The sequence below is a fragment of the Pisolithus orientalis genome (assembly GCF_024613125.1).
Source record: "Pisolithus orientalis strain OTSU chromosome Unknown F5J12scaffold_9, whole genome shotgun sequence".
Taxonomy (NCBI): domain Eukaryota; kingdom Fungi; phylum Basidiomycota; class Agaricomycetes; order Boletales; family Pisolithaceae; genus Pisolithus; species Pisolithus orientalis.
This window is the reverse complement of record NW_026260790.1, coordinates 390468-414663: the sequence shown is the minus strand read 5'-3', so window position 1 is coordinate 414663 and position 24196 is coordinate 390468. Positions and strand designations below refer to the sequence as shown.

At 45.1% G+C, this 24196-nt stretch overlaps 7 protein-coding genes across 7 annotated transcripts; 2 read left to right on the top strand and 5 right to left on the bottom strand.

Annotated features, from left to right (window-relative positions):
- Positions 1-818: 818 nt before the first annotated feature.
- F5J12DRAFT_564535 (uncharacterized protein) lies at positions 819-2740 on the top strand. The gene is made up of 3 exons (XM_051740074.1): positions 819-1220; positions 1285-1819; positions 1888-2740. The coding sequence occupies exons 1-3, from the start codon at positions 988-990 to the stop codon at positions 2686-2688; spliced, it is 1569 nt and encodes a 522-aa protein (XP_051601348.1). The 5' UTR covers positions 819-987; the 3' UTR covers positions 2689-2740.
- Positions 2741-3989: 1249 nt separating this feature from the next.
- On the top strand, positions 3990-5749 carry F5J12DRAFT_821443 (uncharacterized protein; the record flags this gene model as incomplete). The annotated part of the gene is made up of 5 exons (XM_051745310.1): positions 3990-4267; positions 4336-4870; positions 4939-5287; positions 5310-5530; positions 5582-5749. Exons 1-5 carry the CDS (start codon positions 4035-4037, stop codon positions 5747-5749), a joined length of 1506 nt encoding a protein of 501 aa, XP_051601347.1. The 5' UTR covers positions 3990-4034.
- A 202-nt stretch (positions 5750-5951) lies between these two features.
- On the bottom strand, positions 5952-6601 carry F5J12DRAFT_781748 (uncharacterized protein; the record flags this gene model as incomplete). Its single annotated transcript, XM_051742608.1, has 2 exons — positions 5952-6059; positions 6284-6601. The coding sequence occupies 2 exons, from the start codon at positions 6599-6601 to the stop codon at positions 5952-5954; spliced, it is 426 nt and encodes a 141-aa protein (XP_051601346.1).
- Positions 6602-8259: 1658 nt separating this feature from the next.
- F5J12DRAFT_698907 (uncharacterized protein) lies at positions 8260-8649 on the bottom strand (the record flags this gene model as incomplete). The annotated part of the gene is made up of 1 exon (XM_051740475.1): positions 8260-8649. A coding segment is annotated over one exon (390 nt), but the record flags the coding sequence as incomplete, so codon positions are not given.
- Positions 8650-15602: 6953 nt separating this feature from the next.
- Positions 15603-15845, bottom strand: F5J12DRAFT_718605 (uncharacterized protein; the record flags this gene model as incomplete). The annotated part of the gene is made up of 1 exon (XM_051741120.1): positions 15603-15845. A coding segment is annotated over one exon (243 nt), but the record flags the coding sequence as incomplete, so codon positions are not given.
- Positions 15846-17692: 1847 nt separating this feature from the next.
- F5J12DRAFT_904895 (uncharacterized protein) lies at positions 17693-18945 on the bottom strand (the record flags this gene model as incomplete). The annotated part of the gene is made up of 5 exons (XM_051748590.1): positions 17693-18025; positions 18059-18291; positions 18316-18332; positions 18367-18373; positions 18747-18945. The coding sequence occupies 5 exons, from the start codon at positions 18943-18945 to the stop codon at positions 17693-17695; spliced, it is 789 nt and encodes a 262-aa protein (XP_051601343.1).
- Positions 18946-23456: 4511 nt separating this feature from the next.
- F5J12DRAFT_891242 (uncharacterized protein) lies at positions 23457-23905 on the bottom strand (the record flags this gene model as incomplete). Its single annotated transcript, XM_051747469.1, has 2 exons — positions 23457-23816; positions 23879-23905. 2 exons carry the CDS (start codon positions 23903-23905, stop codon positions 23457-23459), a joined length of 387 nt encoding a protein of 128 aa, XP_051601342.1.
- Between the last annotated feature and the right edge of the window lie 291 nt (positions 23906-24196).

Sequence of the window (24196 nt, the reverse complement as noted above, 5' to 3'; positions counted from 1 at the left end):
ACGCGTTTGCCTCTTCCATTAGTGGCTTGGCTTCCCGCTGACCTCTTCGGCTCCTAGCCCACCCTTGGAGCTCACGCCCGGCTCTCGAGTCTCGACAGCAATCGTCTCTTGATTGTCGAAGGGCCCGATTGCGTCGTTCTTCATTATCTCTGGAGTGAGGAGTTAATGGGGTCGCCAACTAAACATTAACCTCCGCCATGAAATGAGGTCCCTCAGGTACAGATATGTACCTGCATATGGCAGCCTGAAATCCAAATGACCGCACAATGCAGGTGACGCGGGATGACACAACAGATATACTTCACAGTGACTCAACTAAGTGGATCCATAATCGACAGGACCTTAGAAGCAGAGGCAACGAGTGATGCATGCCTAGCGCAATTGAGTCTTGGGGCAAGGCTGATCTCCGATAGCTCCACTGATGCGTAAGACACGTGCTTATCCCAGGTGAGTATTGAATTCTTTTATACTGGGCTTTCTAACGTTGAATGTAGTAGTGGATACTACCAGAACAGTGTGGTATGTTTAATGCAAGCGTATTGCATGATCTACACCGCGGAACTGCGTAGAAGCGGTTGATATCTTCTGGTGCCATGGGACGAAGTGATCCATGCAGAGCAAAGCAATACGTATGTACGTCAGACGTCATATCGTCTTCCCGCCAGGTAGCGAACCAGTTGGGTGATGATAAGTTGATGGAAGACCAGACTGACCCTGAGATGGCGGTTGGCTATTGCTCTGATGAGTGCTTTGTACCATCGCAAGTGTGTGTAGTGCTGATCATAGTTAATGGTGGAAGAAGAGGGGGCGTCAAACGAGCACAACGCCAGCGATTCAACGACGCTTCGTGCCTCAGTTAACTTGGAGCGCCATAAATTGATGTTCGGATCCGAACAAGACGTCGCTGGCACTGATAAAGAGCTCACAAAACGTACAGGAGCAGTTAAACCATCGTTTGGGTCCCCTTCATAACCGACTTTGGTGACCATGGTCGACTTTCCACAATTGGTGTGCTCACTCTTGAGCTTTTCGCTCTTTCGACTACCACTACCGGGGTGTCGCTACGGCTTCGAGCAAGGTGCCTCCAAGTCAATCGCTATCGTGGGAGCGGGGAGCGCCGGACTGGCTATGTTGCAAACCCTATTGGATCTGCCAGTTGAGACTCGCACGGACTGGGGTATTGTTCTATACGAGCGACGCAGAGATGTCGGGGGAGTATGGTGCGGTCTCTTTTTATACTTAAACCCCTCCACGAAACTCAAACCGCCGTGTGCTGGATGGCAGGCTGCCAGATCCGTCACCCCCTCCTCCGCCAAAGCTACCCGAAACACCACTGTATCCTCTGCTACACGCTAATAGTCCTGTTCCCGTCATGACTTACCCCCACTTTCCGTTCCCACCTGGCACCCCTCTTTTCCCTACACACGACTACATAGAACGCTATCACCAGGATTATGCGACCCATTATGACCTCTGGCCGTATATCAATTTAAACCACACCGTGCTTTCATCGTCATGGGTAGGGACACCCCATGCAGGGCATTGGGAGATCGTTGTTGAGGATCATAATGGTGACCGGATACGAAGATCATTCGATCATCTCGTCGTTGCGGTTGGGCGATACCACGAGCCACATATGGTGATATTTCCAGGACAAGAAGCATGGTTAGAGAACACCAAAGGTGGACTGCAACGTGAAATCTTGCATTCGATGTGGTACCGTAATCCTAGTCGGTATGTCAACCGAACCGTCGTAGTGGTCGGCGGAGGACCAAGCGGAGTCGGCATTGCATCTCAGGTGTTACAGTACGCTCATAGAGTGAGTTCCATCCATTCGTAGTGGTCCTCGGTCGATGCTTGAACCGAGGTCTGTTTTCCTTGGTAAAGGTTTACCTTTCTGTTCGTAGTCCGCCACGGGAGATGCCAGTGGGACATGTGGAGATAAAGCCCAAGATCTCACATTTTACATCGGATGACGTCGTTTTCACGGATGGGTCGACAGTACAAGACGTCGATATGGTCTTACTGGCCACGGGCTATGATCTGCGCCTGCCTTTTCTAGAAGAAGGTGGGGAAGTGATCGTGAAACCAGGGTCTAACGAGACAGATGGACACAGTCTTACCACCAACCTGTGTTATCTGTTCCCGCTCCACAAACATATATTTTCCCTGTCGGCGTCTTACCCGACGAACGCACTGGCATTCATCGGCCTCCCGAACACGGTCTTCATCCGCTCCTCGGATACTGCACAGAGTATCTACGCAACCTCGATCATTCGGAATGGAAGTTTACTCGCCTCACGAGCGGAGTTGCTGAGTGAGCTTGCAGACAGCGAAGAAGGCCTTCGGAGGAGAGGGTATGATCCTTATATCGGGTATAAGATGGTGGATTATTCCACCATTGAGTATCAAGACGACCTCATCGAGAGCCTGCGATCGAAGGGAGGATTGCCGGAAAGCAATACCAGTTTTGTCGAGCCCTGGAGAAGAGAAAGTGTTAATTACCTGGGGGGTAGCCTGAGGCGAGGGTGGAAAAGGCTAAAGGCGCTTGGACTTGCAGAGGAATGGTTAAAGGGGGTTGAGAGTGAGGAAGAGTGGGTTGATCTTATGAGACGAGTGAACGCGTGGCAGAGAGATTGGGAGACGGCGCACCAGCTGACATTTCCAGATGACACGTTCATATATTGAGGGATGACATGACATTCCATTTCTATCGCCATACAGAGCCTTGTCTCCCCCTCCACACAGCTCAACCGTGAAAGATAGAACGAGGTTATAGATGAAATCGTGACTATGCCAACGGACATGACAACGAGCGTGATCGTGGCTGTCGTGTAATTTGAGTCGGGTAACAAGGAGATGAAACCTGAGACGATGCTGTCTTCACAGATGAGTCGACAGTGCAAGACGTTGATACGGTTTTACTGGCTACGGGCTATGATCTGCGCGTGCCCTTCTTAGAAGGCGGAGAACTGATCGTGAAACCGGGGGTCTAACGAGACAGACAAACGCAGGCTCACTACCAACTTGCGTTACCTGTTCCCGATCCATAAACATATGTTTTCCCTGGGAGTCGGCCTGGCTCCTCGATCTGGAGGTTCTTCATGGTAACAGTCTTCCGATCGTTAGGGTGGTGCGATTGCGTCATTTTTCATTATGCGTGAAGTGAAGGGTTAATGGGGTCGCTAACTGGTAACCACTAACCACACCATGAAGTGCTGTTCTGCAGTACCTACATATTTCTTAGTTCGCAGCATGAAACCCGAACGACCGCGAGACGCAGCCTAAGGCAGGATGACACGATCGACGTGCTCCACTATGAACCAAGTCGATCTACAATTGTGGAAGCAAAAGCCACACGGCTAGCCGAATTGGGTCAGACCTTTGGCACGATCGATCTCCGACAACCTACTCATAGTAAGATATGTGCCTATACCAGGTGCCGGTGAGCACCGAATGCTCTACGCTGTATTCTCGATGTTCTATGTAGTAGTGGATACTACCCGAACAGTGTAGTGGATCAAAGCAATGCTCAAACGCACGTCAGTCATTAGATCGTCTCCGGGTGAGATAGCGAACCTCCTCAACAGTCAGGAAACAAAAGTTAATAGATAGACTGAACCACCCTTACCGACTCATCGAGGTGAAAGCTTGATACCCGATGCATAATTGGCACTACCAAAATGATGATTGGCGATTGCTCTGATGAGGGCTCTCCAGCTGTGACGAGTTGGCTTGCTGCTCAATGGTGGAAGAAGAGGGGGTGTCAAATACTAAGCTCGGACAAAGACTCGCCTTGGTGTGGGTCAGCTACGGGTTTCTTTTCAGTACCGTCACACCACTGCCTTGCCTGCAGTACCCAATTCGTAGAATAAATTCTACGTACTACGGCGTGCCTGGTGCCTTGGCTAAGTTAGAACGCCATATATGATGCTCTCTCCTGAGCCACCCGTCGTTGGTACAGGTAAAGAGTTCAGTTGGAGGATTAGGTCCCCACATTGTTCGGGTTCCCTTCGTAATCGACTTTGGTGATCATGGTCGGTTTCCGACAATCGGTGTGCTCACTCCTTGGCTATTTGTTCTTTCGACTATCACCGCCAGGGTGCTACCACGACTTCAAGCAAGATGTCCCCAAGTCAGTCGTTATCGTTGGAGCGGGGAGCGCCGGACTGGCTATGTTGAAAACCCTGTTGGCTCTCCCAGTCGAAAGTCGCTCGGAGTGGGATATTGTTCTATACGAGCGACGCAGGGACGTCGGGGGAATATGGTGCGGTCTGTTTCAGTACTCGTTATGCCAGCCACACGAAACTCAATCCACTGCATACTGGATGGCAGGCTGCCAGATCCATCACCACCTCCTCCACCTAAGCTACCCGAAACTCCATTGTATCCGCTGCTGCATGCTGACACCCCCGTCCCCATCATGACTTACCCCCACCTTCCGTTCCCACCTAGCACCCCTCTTTTTCCCTCACACGAATATATAGAACGCTATCACCAGGATTATGCGACCCACTATGACCTCTGGCCATATATCAAGTTTAACCATTCTGTGCTGTCATCATCATGGGTGGGAACACCACATGCAGGGCATTGGGAAATCGTCGTCGAGGATCATAATGGTGACCGGATACAAAAATCGTTCGATCATCTCGTCGCTGCAGTGGGGCTAAGCTATGCGCCACATATGGTGATATTTCCGGGACAAGAAACATGGCTAGAGAACACCAAAGGTGGACTGCAACGAGAAATCTTTCATTCGATGTGGTATCGCCACCCTAGTTGGTATGTTAACCAGACCGTCGTAGTGGTCGGCGGAGGAGCAAGTGGAGTCGACGTCTCATCTCAGGTGTCGCAGTATGCCCGTAAAGTGAGTACCATCCATTTGTAATGGTTCTCAGTCGATGCCTCAATCCAGGTTGGTTTTCCTTGGTAAAGGTTTACCTTTCCGTTCGCAGTTCGCTACGGGGAGGGATGCCAACGGGACCTGTGGAAATGAAACCTGAGATTTCACATTTTACGTTGGATGAGGTTATTTTCACGGATGGGTCGACAGTGCAAGACGTTGATACAATCATACTGGCTACAGGCTATGATTTACGCGTGCCTTTCTTAGAAGAAGGTGGGGAAGTGATCGTGAAGCCAGGGTCTAACGAAACAGACGAACAAAGGCTTACTACCAACCTGCGTTATCTATTCCCACTCCATAAACACATATTTTCCCTGTCAGCATCTTACCCAACGAACGCACTGGCGTTCATCGGCCTCCCGGGATCGCCTTTCCGCCGTCCCTCAGATATTGCACAGAGTATCTACGCGACCTTCGATCATTGTCAATGGCAGCCTACTCGCGCCCCGGGCAGAGTTACTGAGCGAGCTTGCAGACAGCGAAGAAGACCTTCGGAGGCGAGGGTATGATCCCTATTATATCGGACATAAGATGGTCGACAATTCCGCGTTCGATTATCAAGAAGGTCTCATCAAGACGTTGCGATTGAAGGAGGGATTGCCGAAGCAGAACATCACTTTCGTCGAGCCCTGAAGAAGAGAAAGCCTTAATTATCTGAGTGGTAGCCTGAAGCGAGGGTGGAAAAGGTTAGAGGCACTTGGACTAGCAGAGGAATGGCTAGCAGGGGTTGAGAGTGAAGACGAGTGGGCGGATCTTATGAGACGAGTGAACGCATGGCAGAGAGATTGGGAGACGGTGCACCATTTGGTATTTCCAGATGTCATACTCGTATATTCATGAATGTCATATCACTTTGTCTTTTGCTATCCTAATCAAAAATAATAAGTGTGATGGACAGGGTTGAGGACAACGAAAGCTCGGATCGATCTTGTGATACGAGTAGACACATGGCAGACAACTGACATTTCCAGATCACATACTCATACCATTTCTACCAAGCAGATGATGTTCATCGGAGCCCGGCTGCTTGAATTCTCGTTCTTCACATCATGAGCCACAAAGTGTAGACGAACCATGCACTACGATCTCCCAAATGTTCGGGTTCGTCGTCTTTCGCCATACGGGTCCTCGTCTCCGCCTTCATACGGTTCTGTCGTGAAAGATAGAACAAGGTTAGAGATGAAATTGTGACTATGGGCGTGGACCAACTTTTTAAGATCAGGTTTGAAGGTAACTCCGTAGTGATGAAGGGACTATCCAATCTGATAAAAGATTCCGCAATCGCCAACGGAGATGGTTACACGAAACTGAGCGTTAAGGCTACAGTGTACTGCGATGGGTTAAGAAGGGAAATAACGCAACGTCAAAGCTTACTTGGTGGTTTGTAATCTTCAATGCTGTCTGCATACCAGTGACATGTGCATTTCCAATCTTGTTCGAGTCCTGATTGTCCAGGATGCTAAACTGAGTGGGACGTTCCCAGAGAATGTGCATTGCGAGGCATGCAAACAACGAAATCAGGTAAAACGCAGCACATATGGAGAGAACCCATTCACCAAACGTCGTCCAGACAACAGAATCCTGTTTAGAGGGGGCATCATGGTCAGCTTTATTGTGTGCATCCATGTACACTGGCAATGAGATAATGAGAAAGAAAGAGGAGTCCTTCAGCTTTGTCCTTGAACTGCCCATTAGGGTGTGAGGGAGAGAAGCGTCTCATGGCAGTCAAATCATGCATGCACATTCCAGCGGAGGGCGATATATAGGTTAGAACGATTTGCACCACCTTCTTCAGAAGCCTTTCATGCTCTAAACCTGATCTAAAGGTGTTCACCGCTCAAATCAAGCCATAACCGGGAATGGAGAAGCCTGTGTTTTGCGCATCTGTAGCCCTCTGGTCATAAAAATCCACCACATGTTGTATTTATAATTCGGTGCACTGGTGGGGGAAGACTTGACATTTGCCTGCTCACTATCATGCGACAGGTCAGTATAGTATTCAGAAAACCACATAGCAACAAATTTCTTGCACTGGGCCTTTGAGGATCTCATCATCACTCGAGTCGCTCAAGTTGTAGTGGTGCATAAAGATGAAACTATCAGCAACTGGGAACCTGGTGAACCCTGAGAATCTCACATTATGGAGGTGCCACAGTCACAGTCACAGCTGCATGTGACTGCCATGTAAGGGCATGAGCATTGTTATTGCAGTTAAAATTAGTTAAAATTACAAAATAAAACAAAGAAACTTGTTACAGACAATGTGTAGGGCATGAGGCTGCAGGTGAGTGCTGAGTTGAGCTTGAGAGGGCTCTTGCTGTTTGTTCATTCTCCCCCTGCCCATTTCCCAGTCCCCAGTCCCCAGTCTGCCCTCCCCTGCAATAAACTGTCTTTTAAGTTATTTTGGGACCTACAGTGGCTCAAAAAACTGTCCCAACATTTGTGCAATTTTGACTGATGGAAGTGTAGCATGTCAATGACTAAGAACTGGTCCAAGTGGTTAGTGTTGGGGTTGAAGCCCATGGTCTGGGCTTTCTAACAAGTCCAAGGTGATGATGGCCAGGTGAGAACTGGTGGAGGTATGACCCTTTTGGTGTGGTGACTCATTGGGACAGTTTTTTGAGTTTGAACCCAGTCTGCATAGTTTGAGTTTAACAAAGTTTAAAATGCTGTAGTGGGCTTACTAATGCTTAGATAATATACAATAGCCCTCTGGTTGCTCCTGGATGCAGGAGGGCACTTCTGCACATGATTCACATTATTATTAAAATGCAGATGCTACACTAGGGAAATGTACATAACTACTTGTTTCTGTAGGTTTTATGTTGGGTGGTAGATGTCATATCTGTTCAAAGGGAAATGGTTAAGTGGGGTGGAAGGGAAGTTTATGCAACTGTTTGTTTTATGAGGTGGTGCTGTTTATGAAGGCAATATATAACTACTTGTTTCTGTAGGTTTTATGTGGGGTGGTAGATGTTGTATCTGTTCAAAGGCATGAGTTAATGGATTATGAGGTGGGAGAGTGTGGCATATGAGCAGTTGTTTATAATGTGGAGGATGGGTGGGACACATAATGATGAAGAGCCACAAACATGCCCTCTGGGAGTCCAGATGGTGTCAATGATACCCAAGTGGTAGAATGTGGTGAAAGGCAGGGAGTGCCAACAGGGCATGGTAGTGAAGTTGAGTGATAACCAGCCTCTGTCATTTAGGGATTGGACTTGGCTTCTGCATGTGAAAGGAGGGTGGTGGGTTTCCTTGCAGGAAATGAAGCAGAGTCCTTGCTGTTTGTATTTGAGAAGAGCACACATGTAGCTGGGGGGAAAGCACCTCTTGTGGAGGCCTGTGGTGTTGATCATTGTGCAGTGACAAAGGGTGAGGCTAGGGTAGGTGCAGAATAGGGAGTTGGCACTGAAGAAGTTCATGATGGTTGTTGAATGGAATTGAAAGATTGGGGAGAGCACAGAGGATGTTCTGGAGATGATGATGATGACAAGTTTGCCATTGTTACTGAAAGTGGTGACAGTGAAGATGGTGGAGGGGGAGTAGTCATTGAGGCAGGCATGGCCCTGGCAGACAATTGTAAAGTGATGATTCTGCAGAAGGTTGTATAGTTGAGCTTGGTGGGAATGGGAGACATAAATATCAAGGTCTGACAATGGCCAACTGCATGTGTTGGCAGGTAAGACCATGTGAAGTGCAGCTGATCCAGATATGACAGCCTTGCATGCAGAGAGCATGTTGGTAAGTGTCTTTGAGCTGGGGAAGTAGGGGCTGCAGATGACATCAAGGCAGTATCTTAAGTACCATCTGACACAGTCTGCATTGGTTTTGGACATGGCAGCCAGGGATAGGAGGTCCCTCAGATCACAGTTTTTGAAAACTGTTTGCAAGAGGTCAGTGTTTGCAAAGAGTGGGAATTCTGCACTGTGATGGTGGGCAGTTGACATCTTGTATGATGTTTGGAGATGGTGACAGTCTGAACTTTATGAGGTTGATTAAGATGAGGTCACAGGTCAGTTTTAGGGGCAGGGGGGCAGGCTTCATATGTATAGATGGCATGTATGACAATGATGGAATTGTTCAAGGCTCACTTTATCTAAATGTGAATTTTACAATGTCAATTATACATGGCAGGTGGTTCTAAGAGGGAACATCATCATTTTTAGTGATTGTAATTTTGAATTTGCAATACTGAATAAATTTAGATTTATGATGTAGCATGGCAGGCAAATTTGGTGAGAAATGCAATGTCAATGTCAAAACATTGGGGAGGTAGGAAGAATAGCAGGGATTAGTTATGGATGATGGGCTTGTCAGTGGTGGGGGGGGCAGGGGATCTGTTTGTTCAACCTGGAGGTGGGTTAGATGATTGGAAAGAATGTGTGGGGGAGGAAAAATACATGAGGAAGGCATCTAAAATGTGGTTGAGGTCATGTTCAGGCCAAATGTGAATGGGGTGACCCTGGTGGTTGAGATGAATGAATAGGTAGGACACTTGGGAGTGAAGGTGTTGATGATGGTGACAGTCAAAGATGACACAGAAGTGGATGGTTTCAAGGTAGATGTCTGTTTTGGAAAGAGTGGCATTGACAGGGAAAATGTTGGTTTTAACATAAAACTCAACATTGTCCTTGAGATGTTTAAATGCTACAAGGCATTGACCACTATTTTCATGTGCTGAGAAGAAAAATGTGAGGACACTTGTCATTTTTGGGACAAAAGGCATGGTTGTTTGACATGTTTTTTTTGGTTTATTTATACTGTGATTCTGGTGGTGATGAATGATTGATGAGGTTTCCCCCCAAAAAACATGAGCAGAGGAGTGATCTGTTGGAAATGTCAGTGGGGTTGGGGGTTCTAGATTTCCAGTCCAGCAATTTCTACACTGCTGCCTCTGGATTGGGTTGTGTCAGGAATGCTTGGCTCTTGAAGAAGATAGATGGCCTGTAGTTTGAACTGAGCTTTAGAGATTGTCCAGTGACCTTTGTCATTCCTTTTGGCAGTACCATTGGAAGATTAGGACAAGTGCATGTTTTTTGAGGTACAAGATACCTAGTTTTTGCATTGTACTCTTACTTTTGAGGACCTCCCATGCATCAAGATGCTTTTGAAAAGTGTGGGCTAAATGTGTGGTCAATGAATGTTAAATAGAAAGTGAATAAGGACACATGGTGCCACCTGACCATGGACTTTGTCAGTGGACTGCCTGGATGAGGCTGGGGTCATACTCATTAATTACTATGAAATGGTTTGTGGTGGTTAGGAACTGAGGCTGGACAGGGTAAAAGTCATATGTAGAGTGGGCATGGACAACTCTGATAGCAATTGGTTCACATACTGTCCAAGAGTTGAAGAGAGCAGAAGGATGGTGATTGAGCATTGATTGTCAGGAGCACTGTTTTTTATAAACCATGTGTTCATGATGTGGCCCAGGACCCATATATTGATAGGCTTGTTTGTCTTTGGATTGCAAATGACCTTGCTGCAGTCCTTGAATGCATCTGTGGTACCCCATGTTGCAGTTGGTAGGAGACATCTAAGTGCAAATGTGTTAGCTTCAGTGTTGGAATACATGGAAAGCATCTGGATGTATCTTGGGGTAGTGAGGTAGTTAGATATGGTCTGCACAGAGCAAGGACTGTACTTCACTTTAGAAGTTGCTCTGGACAAGTGGAGGTGTGTTGGGGATTGAGTTCAGATGATACAGCAGTAGGTATTATGCTGCCCATGGTGGCAGGCATGGTAGTTAATTCAGCTTGGATTGTTGCCAGTGGGTTGGAGTGAGGGGACATCAGTTGGAACAGACATGTCAGTGCTAGGGAGAGTATCTGTAGATGGGGTTGAGGTTGGTGCATGATCACAGCCTGTGGGTGTGGAGGCTGTTGGCACTTGCTGTTGAATAGGCAGCTCATTGCTCATGGATACATAGTGCACTGTGGGGAAGTGGCTGTTCACATGCATTTTGAAGGGGAAACTTCTTTAGACTGAGGTGCATCTTGTTTGGGTGGCATTGGGAAGGATGCTGATGTGGTGGTATGCAGTTGTCAGGCAGGAAAGGGTGCAGTGGATGTTCATAGAAATGTTGGGGACAGCAGAAACACCAACAGAATGCAAGGGGGTCATTGTGATGCAAGAGGGGATTTTCCAGAGTTGGCAATCAGGAGTTAGGCAACAGGAGAGGGGCAATTTGCAGGAGAGAGTAATGCATTCAGACTTTTGTTGATAAAAATAGGATTAGGTTATAATGGTCTAGGTGTATGTTTCAATTAGGAATCTATTCTATGATGCCTGAGTAAATAATAATTGCAATGGTTGATGACATCTCATGTTGATGTCATCACCTCTCTTCAGAAACAGGGACTGGAAAGAATTAGACTGTCAAATTTCTGGAGCATGCAGGTTTAGGTGGGAATGATGACATACATTTCTTACATGGCAGTTGTGCATGGCATGGATGTGGTGGAATGATGGTGACCTCATTGTAGGAGCTGAGGTGGTAGTTGTTTCATGCATACTGCAATCTGACAGTAAAGTGGGGGAAAGTTCTTGGGTGGTCCTGTTGGTGTGCATGTATCTTACTTCAGGTGCCTGTGTCCTAGCAGACATGGAGCTCCTGTAGGCTAATGGAGATGGGGATGAGTGTGATGTTGGAAGAGGTGAGAACAGTTACAAGCCTGTATGGTATGCACCACTTGGAGATGCAGGAATTTGCTTGCAAGTCAAGAAAATGCATAAGTGAGATTTCCCTGCCTGTGTTTGAATCACAACAAGATTCAAATTCAGTGTTGACTTCAACAAAGTCTCCATGGGACAGCAATAGCTTTGTGAATCAGCAATATTGATCCTGCATCATTTCTTTCCAGTATCTCAACAGGCCCATTCCATTCCCACAGATAGTCTGGGAGCTTGGGAACATGTGCATTTTGAGTGTCCATATTATGTACTGAAGTAATGTTCTGAGTGGGAGGTTGTTGTAATTCAAGGGGTTGCTAAAGAATGGGAGTGGACATAGGGGAACAAAGACCAAGGTTTTGGAGGGATGTATGGTACCTTCATAAACACCTTTCTCTGCAAGTGTAGGTGATGACAGTTCTGAGAAGGGACCAAGGTTGCAGGGCAAACTAGAGTATGAAAACTCAGTCTTTGAAGTAGGGTGAAGTCTATTATTAACCAACCTAGAGTGTGAAAACTACTCAAGCTGGTAAGTAAAAGTAGGGTATAATACCAGTAAGGAACATTACCTCAGTCTTTGAAGTAGGATGAAGTCTGAGGTACAAGGAAAAATGAAGTGGCTAAATTGTATGGAAATATTATGTAAGCAGCACTCACTGTATGGAACAGTAGTATGTTCCAACAGACAGAACTGAACAGAAGGCAGGGGGAGTTTGAGAATGCAACTGGCAAAGGTTGCAGAAAGGTTCAAACAATCTAGTTGATTATACCATGCTACAGTGTTTCCAGCACTGCACAACAACAGGCTTTGTACAGCATATGCCAGCCTTTGCAATCACTGCAAATGGTTCATACCTGAGGCAAGGAGGGAATATATAAAACAGACCTGTCCCAATTTCCAAAATCTCTGACACAAAATTTGTCCAGGAACCCATGGATCTGGATGGACACTGGGTACAAGACACCATACAGTTCCAGAATAGGCAGGGTCTTGTAAATGAGCATGTGTGATTGTCTTTGGTCTGTAGAACTTGGGTTGTGAGCTATGGTTAGCCCATTTGATTATATGGCAAAGCAAGGTCAGGAAAAATTCCCATTGCTGGAGCTTTTTGATGAGTGCATGGCTGTGGATGACTGGTTGTAGATCTTCTGACCAGAGATCCACACCAAGCAGGTGACCAACTGATGGTAGAAAAGACATGTGGAAAGGAAAGAAAGATGTGGCAGGTATACAGTGACTGGGGCACAGATTTTAAACAATGGATGAGAGAACAACAACCATTTTGGTAATAGGTGAAATAGCTGTGGTCTAGACATGATTAGCCAAGGATGAAGTAGATGAGAATGTCACTGTGGCATCAGGACCATGCTCAGGGTAGGCTGCAGCCATAGCAGCATTGAGATTGGCCAGGTGATCCAACTCATTCCAGAGATCATGCTGCAGATGACCTAGATTTTGCCTGTGGAGAGAATGATTGTAAAATAGCAAGTCTAGATAAAGAACATGCATGAGACAACATGACATATGCATGTTGCACTCCCCTTGCACTGGCTAAATTGACAATCACCTTGTCGAGGGTTGATCCTTCTGCCTTGTAGTCAGTGAATGGCCATCCAGGGATCACAGGAACCTGACACTGAGTGATTTGGAGCCTACCCACATGGTTGGAGAAATAAGGAAACATACAGGGTTGAGGGAACACAGTGACAATGTGTGGTTCCTCTCCAGGCAATTGAAGGGCAGACACAGGGACAGTGACATACATGCAGCAGATTACCTACTTTCCTTGTACTGTAGAACAAACAATGTCACACACAATTCCATGTGCACCATTTACAACTTTCCCCATGATAAGAAGAGGCATTCCAGGAAACAGAGGCAGTCATCCAAGATAATCTTTGGATTCCTTTGGTCGCAATAATGCCAGATGCTCATCTTCCTTGCCAGTAATGCATTCACCATCACAGAAGTGTTCAGCATAACAATACTCAAACAATTGATTGGTACTATGAGCAAATGACTTCACCATTTCTTCATTCCAACAATCATGCAGGCAGTGCTCCTCAAAGATGATCAGAGCATCAGAGAACCACAAGAAGTCTTGTTTAGAATTTTTATATAATTCTGTAAGTTGTGTTTGTTGTAGATAATTGTCATGACCATGCCTGGACTACTCTAGGCTGGCTCTACCCTGGTCCCAACTGGTCTTGTCCTGCCCTTGCCCCAGTCCTGGCCTTTACCCTTAGACCCAGAAATGTGTTAGCTCATGAGGCACTGCAAGGCAGTGCCAAATTGAGTTGTCCACTCAGTTGGTACCAGACCAGTGTAATACCCAGCCCAGCCACAAGTCCTGCCATGGTTCCCAGTAATCCTTTGTTCATACTTTTGCTTGATAATATTCTTTGTAACATTACTTACCAATCAGTTTACCAACCATTGCTGTACTGGTGCAAACTGGACTCCAGTGCTACATTACACTTACTTTACCTCTAGTATTTAAGCCATAGGGTAGACTGTTTAGCCTCAGTCTGAAATCAACTTAGTCTCATCTTAACCCAGTCCCCTCTGTTCTCTGTCTTCTACCTCTTGACTGGACTATGGCCCACACAAGGGAATAGTGCTGCATCTCCAGTCACTAAGTCCAATAGTCCAACATCTCTTGTACCTTCATCTTCCCTCTGACCCCTGACTGGACTCTGGACCAGTTTTGGACCAGTGACAAACCAGACTTAACAATAATGCAAATTGGAAGTTGGACTGATGCTCAAAGTAATTGCAGAACCACATCTTATGTGACCAAGCATCTTGATGAACATTGGGTCTGCTCTGGCATGTTTGTTTTGAACCAGTTGGACTACATGAGTCAAAGATCTCCACAGAAATGCCCCAAACAGTCATTGCTGAGATTTGATGGTTTCAAAGGTACATCTTGCCAAGTTGTTTACCACTGTGTGAATACAATGCAGTACCATTCACTGGACAGAGCTGGGCCATATCACCTGCAAAGATGATGTTGATGCCTCTGAAAGGCAAGTCCTTCTTGGCAGGACTGCCTGCTTTTGCAAGACTGATATGATTTACAATGTCAGAAAGGAGTTCTGCAGAAACCATCAACACCTTGTCCAAGACTAAATGCAAGACATTGCACCAAATCTCTTGCAATTTGTCCATGTCTACATTCTGCTCACCATTCCCTTGTTGCTGTTGCCTTTTGTCATTCCCCAAGGAGTGCAAATTCATGAGTGTCAGTGCATGAATCATGAAACCATCTATAAGACATGCAGCACTACCTGTTGGTGTGCTCAACAGAATCTCCTGTGAATGACCCATTTGTGCAAATGCATCTACAATCACATGAATGATGTGGCTCTTCCCCAAGCCCCTGATACCAGTAATGAACATCAACATTTGTTCTGGCTCACTGCGAAGCATGTATTCAACCACAATTGTGAAAGCATGTCTCTGTTCAGGATTTGTTTCTAAAGACCACTTTGTAATCATGTCCAACATGAAGGTATGCACAGAAATATCATCAGTGATGGTATCTGCTGAGTGCTGTTCATTTTTCACAGACATCACAGAAAGGTTTGGCACATTGCTTCTTTTGGTCATTTGTGCTTGCTTTTGAATCCTCAAGCAGTTATCAATATCATTTCTATCCTCTTCAGGACATCATTCAGGTTGTTTGCATTTTTGCTGCACATTCATGTACATGTTATGTAGTGTAATTTGATCCTCCATATCAGGACTAATTTTGATAAAAAGACCCTCTATTTCATCCAAACATACACTTGAATGCTCGTGACAGTGAAGTTGATGAGACATTGTGATGATGTCTTGTTCATCCTGAGGTAACACAAAACTTCCATGATCATTTGAGATGTCATCATCTAATGTCTGTGTGTCAAACTCCATCACACAGTCCAAGGCCGAATCCAGAATAAGAGCTTCTTTCAACAAGTTGACATCATATTCACCAGGGTTTCATATTTGGAAACCCTTTTTATTATAGTCTCCTCATATGACATCCTTGGCATCCTTACATTTGAGCTCAATTAAAAAGTTTGAGATCATTAGAGAAGCTGCATCAGAGAAATCATAAGCATTAAATGCCTCTGTCCAACACAAATAACCCTGCAATAATTCAGAAGGGTTTTGCCATGCAAGGAATAGAAGGAACATAGCATGACGAGATTCCTCCATGTGATAATCTGGCCTCCATGGCAAAGGAATGGAATCACCAAGGAGAACAGGAACCACAAAGCTATTATGAACACAGAGCTCATGTGTCCCAAACTGTGGGTGACTCTCATTAGCAAAAAGTGCTCGAAATCAGTGTGAATCTGAGGTGGTGAACCCAGTATCTTCTGCATGCTTGGTGTGTAGGTCATACATGCTACTCCCCCACTGCTAGAAGAATGTCTTACCTTCTGTGTTTGTTCCAGGAATTGCTGCAAAGTCATGCTATCAAAAGGAGGGATGGTAGGTTGCATTAAATAGTCTAGGGTTTCTGATGACACAGACAGAGAGCCTTGAGAAGTATGCACTGTACATGTAAATCCATAAACATTTCCTGGGCAATCAGGGGTACACTCTCCCTCACAGTTGCAGTCACCATTGACATGGCACTTGTGTGCAATAGTGATATCCATAGATTCATGGAAGCATATGGTATGGAATTCATGTGCTGTATAATAATCACCTCCACCAATCAAATAACTCATAACTTGTTGGTGCAAGATCTCATGCCTACCCATCATAGCATTAACAGTCTTTGTCAGTAAGTTTCATTCATGCACAGAAGCCAAAGACTCAATGTCATCCATGAAATGCTTCTGGTGGCTGTCTATGGTAGCATGAATCACCCTGAAGCCCAACATGGACTTGTAAATCATTCTCCATGATATAATCACTTACATAGTAAGTCAACACTTTCACTGCAGCTCCCTAAGTCAATGAATTTAATGTCCATGTTACACTGCAAAAGGAACAGTGTAATGTCATTATAGTTATTTATATGCAGGTGAAGTCAGTGGAGAAGAATAGACTGCATTTCTGGATCAAGATAGGACTGCATGTGCATGGTTCCATCAATTTGCATTTGACAATTTTCATCTCCAGGCTCCTCACCTGGCCAAAGATGTTTGAAGCAGGTTGGTGTATGCTCATGCCAATTGCATTCAATAGCTAGGCCTTACATGAAGTCATTGAATGCCTCTAAGAACCTTTCCTTTCCAAGCTCAGCAATCTGAGGAGACTGTCATAAATGAGGATCCAGTTCATCATCTCACCAGACTGGCTTGTCAGGCTCTGTCTCAGTAGGATTGATACCATCTGGAGATGTTCCAGGAAGCTCACATTTTATCAGGTCTTCTAGCCAGCTGAAAACTGAGGCACCAAAGTCTTCATCTTCATGCATCATAGACCACAAATGCTCTGGATTTGGATGGCCTTCCACCCACAACAACATATGGTAGTGAAGTGTCCCCCTTCCCTGGGCCTCCACCATTCCATAATATCCAGAACACTTGCCAAACAAACTGACCCCCCTATTATATTTGAGCATGATGTCTATGAAACCACAAATAACAATATTGAATGCCCTCACCACAGCAGCAGGATATGAAGCAATGCAGACTGCCCATCCATATGCACCCATTCCCCTGCCACTGAGCCACATTCATGCCTCCATAATGAGCAACAAGGACACTTGTCACATTGTGTGGATTCAATATTAGAAAGAATGCTGGGGTGCCTAACTGTTGAGTAAGAGAGTGAATTTCATTGTGATGGCACAACTTATACCCATCACTCCCTGGCACAGAATGGCAAATCACATTCAATTCTTGAAAAAGATGCAGAGTGCCTCTCTTGCCAGTAGAGTGCATGGTCACCTTCAGATCTCATTCCAATTTTTCAGCCAGGGAAATTATATTTAACTCTGCATCCCAGACATCATTCACAAGGGTATGATGTTGGATGGATGGAATGCAAAAAGCAGTATTCTCACTTACCACCTGTTTTTGCAGAATATTCCAACATATGAATGGAAAAGTCACATCCTGCATGAAGGGTGAGTCCACTTGCCATAACAAATTTTGAAGCTGTCACTGGAATGAAATTTGCTGATCAGGTTGTTGTGCAGGATGATTAAAGCCACCAATCCCCCAAGGATCCAAGTGTGGAAATACCACAGTCAAATAGCCAGGCAAGTTCTTGTTCAACAACTCCAAACCTGAACAGCTCACTATAAACTTTTTGTGACTTAGGGCATGAGCCAGTGTGGTTGCCTTCATGGCCCACTGCAAATGCTCAGAATGATTGCCATCAGTGTATGCAACAGACTCCATGATGAGATCAGTTGCTAACACAGACCAATCCACACTGCCATTGGCATCTACAAGCCCATCCTCATTATGAAGGTGAGTGATCTCTGTCCCCTGTAACACACTGGTGTCCTCCACACCACTCACCAACCATGTTAAATTCTCCTTGCTGAACATAATTCCCTTCTTCATATACCATTCATTATTTGATATTAACCATTCAATCATAGACTTCACTCTCCTTTTGCTAACAAGCACAGGCAGGAGTTTACACAAGGCCTCTGCAGTTGGATGGAATGCCCCACCTGCAAAAACCATGCACACTGCCCCACAGAGATTGCACCACATCAGAGGGAGGACAGTTGACAACCCAGTCAGATCTTGAGGTAGAAGTGTGACATTACCTCTGTTGAAACACTGACTTGCTTCTTCAGGAATGCAACCCCCTTGAATACTTTTTGTCTGATAGTGATGTGTAATGACAGTAGCACAATGTAGGGAATGTAATTTCCCTACTGGGGGAATTGTTTTATTTTGATGATTTTACTTTATTTTTGTTCTAGCTATCCCTCTGCTACTTGTTCTTAGAATTTCGCATTTTTGTTGCTCAGTCAGCACTACCTAGTGACTGGCATAGTTTTCCTTACAAACAATAGATGAGTTACCACAGATGAGAGATGAGTTCAAGCAGGTTGTTCCCTGCACCAAGACAGCCTTAGAAGCCTTCAGATGACTACCAGGATCCTTGCACAGGCTATAGAAGCCCCTTTGGCTTACTCATCCCCTCAGATAATCCAACTACCCAGTCTTCTCCTCTTGTTTTCCCTTTTCCTACAAAAAGAGGCAGCAACCAGCATTAATTCCAACAGACTTGCACACTGAATACTTTCCTGAACCTTGAGTGGCAACTCCACATCTCCATAATGTTGAAAATTTGCAATTGTGTCCTTGGGTTGCCATGGGGAGCTTGCTGTCAATGACTTCTGACACAATGTGCACACATGGATTTGCACAACATCCTGCAAGCAATGCATCCCATGGGGGCAAAGAATTGCACCACTGTATTTTCCTATATTGTATGACTGAGGACAACAAGACTCCAGTAACCAATCATTCTACAGCACTGAAAGCACTTCTGACATTGGAAAAATATCAACTAAGTCACAACTTTGAACCATTTGCACACACACAGCACAAAAGCATCCTCCATAAGAGACTGCAGCAATATCCTGTTCTGCCATTCATGAATAATATCAATTTTGTTGTCCAAAGATTGTATAGGAGGATACCTGAGTGACTCCTCTACACCACCAGTTATTATCAGTTGTTGTTGAGCACACACCTCACTTTGCTGCATATCTCTAACCTTGGCAAGGTTACTCTCTAGGGAAACAGCAGGCTCCAGACCAGGTGCTGTGAATGACTCACGATGTGGCCTTCTTAGCCAGTGGAACATGTACACCAGCAAAGGACAGGAAAATGTACAATGATGATTGCATAGTGCATCAACACACATCACTCAAAGTAAGTTACTATGCAGAACCAAATTGTGATGACTGGCAATAGCTCTGAGTTGCTTCAACATCAAATACAGATACTATTTGACAAGCTTGCAAATGGAGCCTGTGCAACACACCAGCATGGTGCCTTTGAGGTCTGCTGAAGTGGCACAAAAATCATCATACACAGTAATGCACTCAAATGCATATTCTCACTGCAGGAACTTGTAAGAGATTGCAGAACTGTTACTGACTCCAGTAATGTCAATAGACTAGCAGTGCATGCCACTGTCCATGAGATGTGCACAATCTCCCATGTGCCTCCACATAGTCTGCTAGATGTAATGTACATCAACAAAATCCCCATCACAAATTGAGTTAACCCCAGAGTTCCCACTGCCAACATGTGACTAGAGGTCAGCCCAGCATGATCAACCCCAACAAAGAGTTTACAGACTTGGGCCTAACAGCATCCAGGAATATCACATGGTCTATTCAATGATTTTTCAGCATACAAACAATGCCAAACAATGAATTGGGACCATCAAGGCTCCCTCTTCTACCACAACTCATGACACCATCCTCCTGGTCTGTCTGGGCCATTCACTCAGAGTACTCTCCAGAAATATTGGTGTCCACTGCAGTAGTGTCATTAGGGTATACTTACAACACCATCAAACCCTTAAAAAATCTGCTTTCAGCTATCCCTGTGCTGTTTCCCCCATTCATATCTGACATGTAGACCACTTGATATAACCTGTAAAGAAGTGACATAATGAGAGTGGCTACTGCCCAACCTAGTGCTTCTAGGCTGTTGAAAGGCATAGTCATTTAGATGTCTCCAGTGATCAACCTATGTCCTTAAGACAATAGCATCCAAGCCTAGAGCTCAGGGCTCATAACCTATTGTGCAGAGGATGGATAACAGGGAAAGGCTAAGATGAACACTTGCCTTATGAATTAGTTGAGCAGTAGCTTGAAGGACTTGTTGGTAGTTGTTGTAGCAACAGAGAATTTGAGTAGACATTGAATTCACTGAGGGACTTAGCCTCAGGAGCCATAGTGTATATACAGTTGGAACTGCACATGGACCATGTAGCACATGTTCCAGAACACTACTGTGAGGGGAATGAAGTAACTACATACAGTATAGTAATGAAGGTCATGGAACATCATAGAATAAGTGGAGTGATTGGTAAACAATCAGTCAGCATGAGTAATAGTGATGATGTGTAAATCACATGATTGGTAAACCAATAAGTGGAGTATCACATGAAAGTGTGATGGTCTAGAACCAGTGTGTAAGTTCATAAACTTCCAACACAGACAAGTCAGTGACTTAACCAAAGAGAGCATGAATTATTAGTTACCTCTAATTGCTGGTGAAACTTTGGGGGATTCAGCTCCACACCTCCCCTGGTATTGGACACCTTGCATCCCCATCTGGGGATGTTGTGCTGGGGTGGAAGTGGCTGTGGGTGAAGCAACTGGGTTGATAGTAGAGTTGACAATGTTTGATTTCATGTTGGAGGTAGTTACATCTGCCTGTTCATCTTCTGCATTTCTGATGTCAGCATCACCACCTTGGCCACTCTGTGACCTTTGGTGCCCTTCACTAAAATGCCCTTCATCAACATGCTCTTTGTTAACATGCTCTTTATCAGTGAGCCCTTTGTCAACATCCATCTGTGACAAATCCTCAACCTGTCAATGTGCCTATTGTAGCAGCCACTTTGTCTTGTTCTTGCTCTTTGGAATTATTGACATTTCTCTAGTGCCATGAAAAAATATATGCAAAGAATGCTCCTCATCACCATCAGTGTGACCTTGCCTTCTGAAAGCATTGGCTTCTAGACCCTGCAGGATAATGGTGTCAAATACAATGAGAACTAAACTGGTAGTCAATGCACCTTGACAAACTGCTGGAGGGCTTTCTCTACATCTGGCTCAAGTGGTGGATATTTAGCATCACCCTCATTCAATCAGGGTCATCCCATCCCAGTGGGCAGCATTCCACTGCCTTCACCAAGTTTTGTGTTGCAAGGGCATCAGCCTTCAAGGTCAGACTGTTTTTCAGGCTTAGGAGGACATCACCAATCTGCTTGGAGAGTCTTCATCACTGATGGGTGCATGGGGGACTTGATCTGTGAAGGAGAACTCTGCTTTTTTTCTGTTTTCCACAAAAAAGGCTAGTTTAAGGGATGGAGAAGCTTGGACAATTGAGAATGGAGATAGTGAGCACCAGACCCCTCAGTATTGAGTAACTGCAGCCTGTACTCTTTGATAATTCCCCACTCCAGAACCACAGCACCTGCCACATTCTGAAATTCATGCAGTCTGGAGTTTACAGAGACCTTGCACCAGGCCCAGGAAGTATGATACACCAAGTGAATGCCATCAATTTGGCAATGCATGGGACTGCTAAGTGGAATAGCATCCTTGGATTTTATGGTGCTTTGCATGGCCTTGACAAGTTGAGCAGCTTGAGTTGATGAGTTTGATTGTTCAGGGAACAAAAGGTTTTAATGGTATATGTCATTTCACCATACACCTTAGCAAGTTTTATCAAATTATGTGCATTTCTCAGATTATAATGATTCATAAGACTCTAGAAGACCTAGAATGAGATCCCAATGTGGATATCAGCTCTATCCTGGCTATTCATCAAACTCAGTATCTGCAGTCCTGGTCTCCTGTTGCCAAGTCTGGCAGCCTCCACCTGGCTTGGGAACATGCTCAGAGCCCATCTGATCACCATCACTTTGCCAATACACTACACATTTCTCCTGAAGTATTCCAAGTCATCTTACCACCAATTGAAGATCACCCAATCTTCTACAATCAATTAAACTATTCCCAGGAGTCTGTTGAGGTCCAGTTGGGTGTTACTCTGTATCATATGGGTCAATGTAGGAATGGGGCTTCTCTGGAGGATATTGCATGCTTTGCAGGGTGCTCAGAGGGTGCAGTTGAGCTGTACATAACATGGTGCTTCACTGCCATTGAGTCCATCCACAATGACTTTGTGTGCCTGCCCACTGACAAGGAGAAGGAGGAGGAGAAGTGTTGGATGGATCAACATCTTGGATTTAAGGGGACATGGAGAGAAGGCTGGGTCATGTATGATGGAACTGTTGTGGTTCTATATGCAACACCTGCTCTCAATGGTGATGCATACTATTGTGCAGAGGATGGGAAAGGGACAAGAGCAATAAGGCTGAACACTTGGCTTGTATTGATCAGTTGGGGCAGTAGGTTTTGAAGTAGGGGCTCAATTTTATTGATAGAAAGAACAGTGTGTTGTTCAATGGGGTCTAAGGCAGAATACCCCAAGTTTATATACATGTAGACCTATGCATGGACCATGTAGCATATAAGGAAAGTACTACTATGTAAGTGGAGAAGGTCATGGAATATGATGTCACTGCTGAATAAGATATGACATCATTGTGGAGTATGCTGAGTGAGCCAAGCATGTGATATATCATGGACAATCTAGATTGTCAGAACTATTGTAATATTTCCAACACAAACTTTACTAGGAAGTCAAGCTATGGTCTTAATCTGCAGGTATGTATATTTTTCTTTATTGAGAAATCTGTATTCAAGATTTCATTGCTAAATTGGGAATTTACCCTTAAACCTACAAATTTTGGATTACTCTCATGGACTGACAGGATCTGCTCTGATGCCTGGGCAGTTGAGAGTACAGCAGCAGCAAAATATCCTGACTGGTTCTTCAAGGGTGAAGAGTTTGCCTGAGTTGACTCTGCCTAGTGTTGCTGGTGTGTCAGAGAATCCAGAGAATGATGGTATACCACAGGGATGGATTTTTGAACAAGGTGGAGAGGGAAAAAAAAAGCAAAGGCTCATTGAAGAATTACTGGCTTTCAAAAATATGTAATCCAGTTACATCTAACTGGCTACTATTAAATGACTGACTGTCAATGAATGTGATTTAAAAGAAAGGTGATTTAAAGAGTGACTGTGGTCAGTATAAGGAGTGACTCAAGAGACAGAAAGAGTAACAAAAGATGGAATGAAAGTTAAAGGCCCAAATCATCATCCCAGTCAGGAGAGTACTGACAAGCTTTTTTGGCAGGACAACTGTCATTACCACCACTAAGAAGGGCAATCTGCTCATCATACTCTGCTGTCCAGATCCCTTCCTTGAATTCTGCCAGAAGAATCTCACAAGTCTCAAGATTCATCTCTTGATGAGCATGAGCATTCACAGCCTCAAGGTTGGTTCTAATCAACAAGGTCAGTAACAGATGCTTCTGGATGTCAAGTAGAGCATCTTCAATGGTATGCTTCATTGACACTTTCTGAATGTGTTCTTTGGCCTTGGCAAGATTTTCCTGAGTGATTGAGGAAGGCTTGGGACCCTTCTTGGCAACTGGAGTCTAGAGGTTTGTGAAAAAATTCTCATGCTCCAAGGGATCCTGGGATGAGCCTAAAGCATCACCCTCCATAGTGGTCTGAGCTTGGGCATGATTCAGAGCATCCTGCAGGGTTTGAATCTGAACTGACTGTGAGGCAGTAAATTCCACCTGAGGCTTGTCAACAGACTGGAGGTGAAGTGTCCTCTTGCCATGAGGACTAACTCCAGTAGTCACAGCAATTGGAGTGACATTGGAATGAGCAACAAAAGTCCTGTGGAGCTCAGGGAAAGGGGGAAAACTCCTGATCTACACCAAGGTTAGTAATGGGAGGTTCAAGGCATTAGTACCAGTGGATAACATACCCCAAATATTTTTGGCCTCTTCTGATGTGCTGTTATTGG

What these genes read in the sequence shown, in the direction of transcription:
- F5J12DRAFT_564535 (XM_051740074.1), top strand. Translation starts at nt 988, where the DNA reads ATGGTCGACTTTCCACAATTGGTGTGCTCACTCTTGAGCTTTTCGCTC. An exon ending in AGAGATGTCGGGGGAGTATG is followed by an intron (nt 1,221 to 1,284) that starts GTGCGGTCTCTT and finishes GCTGGATGGCAG; the next exon opens with GCTGCCAGATCCGTCACCCC. An exon ending in TGTTACAGTACGCTCATAGA is followed by an intron (nt 1,820 to 1,887) that starts GTGAGTTCCATC and finishes TCCTTGGTAAAG; the next exon opens with GTTTACCTTTCTGTTCGTAG.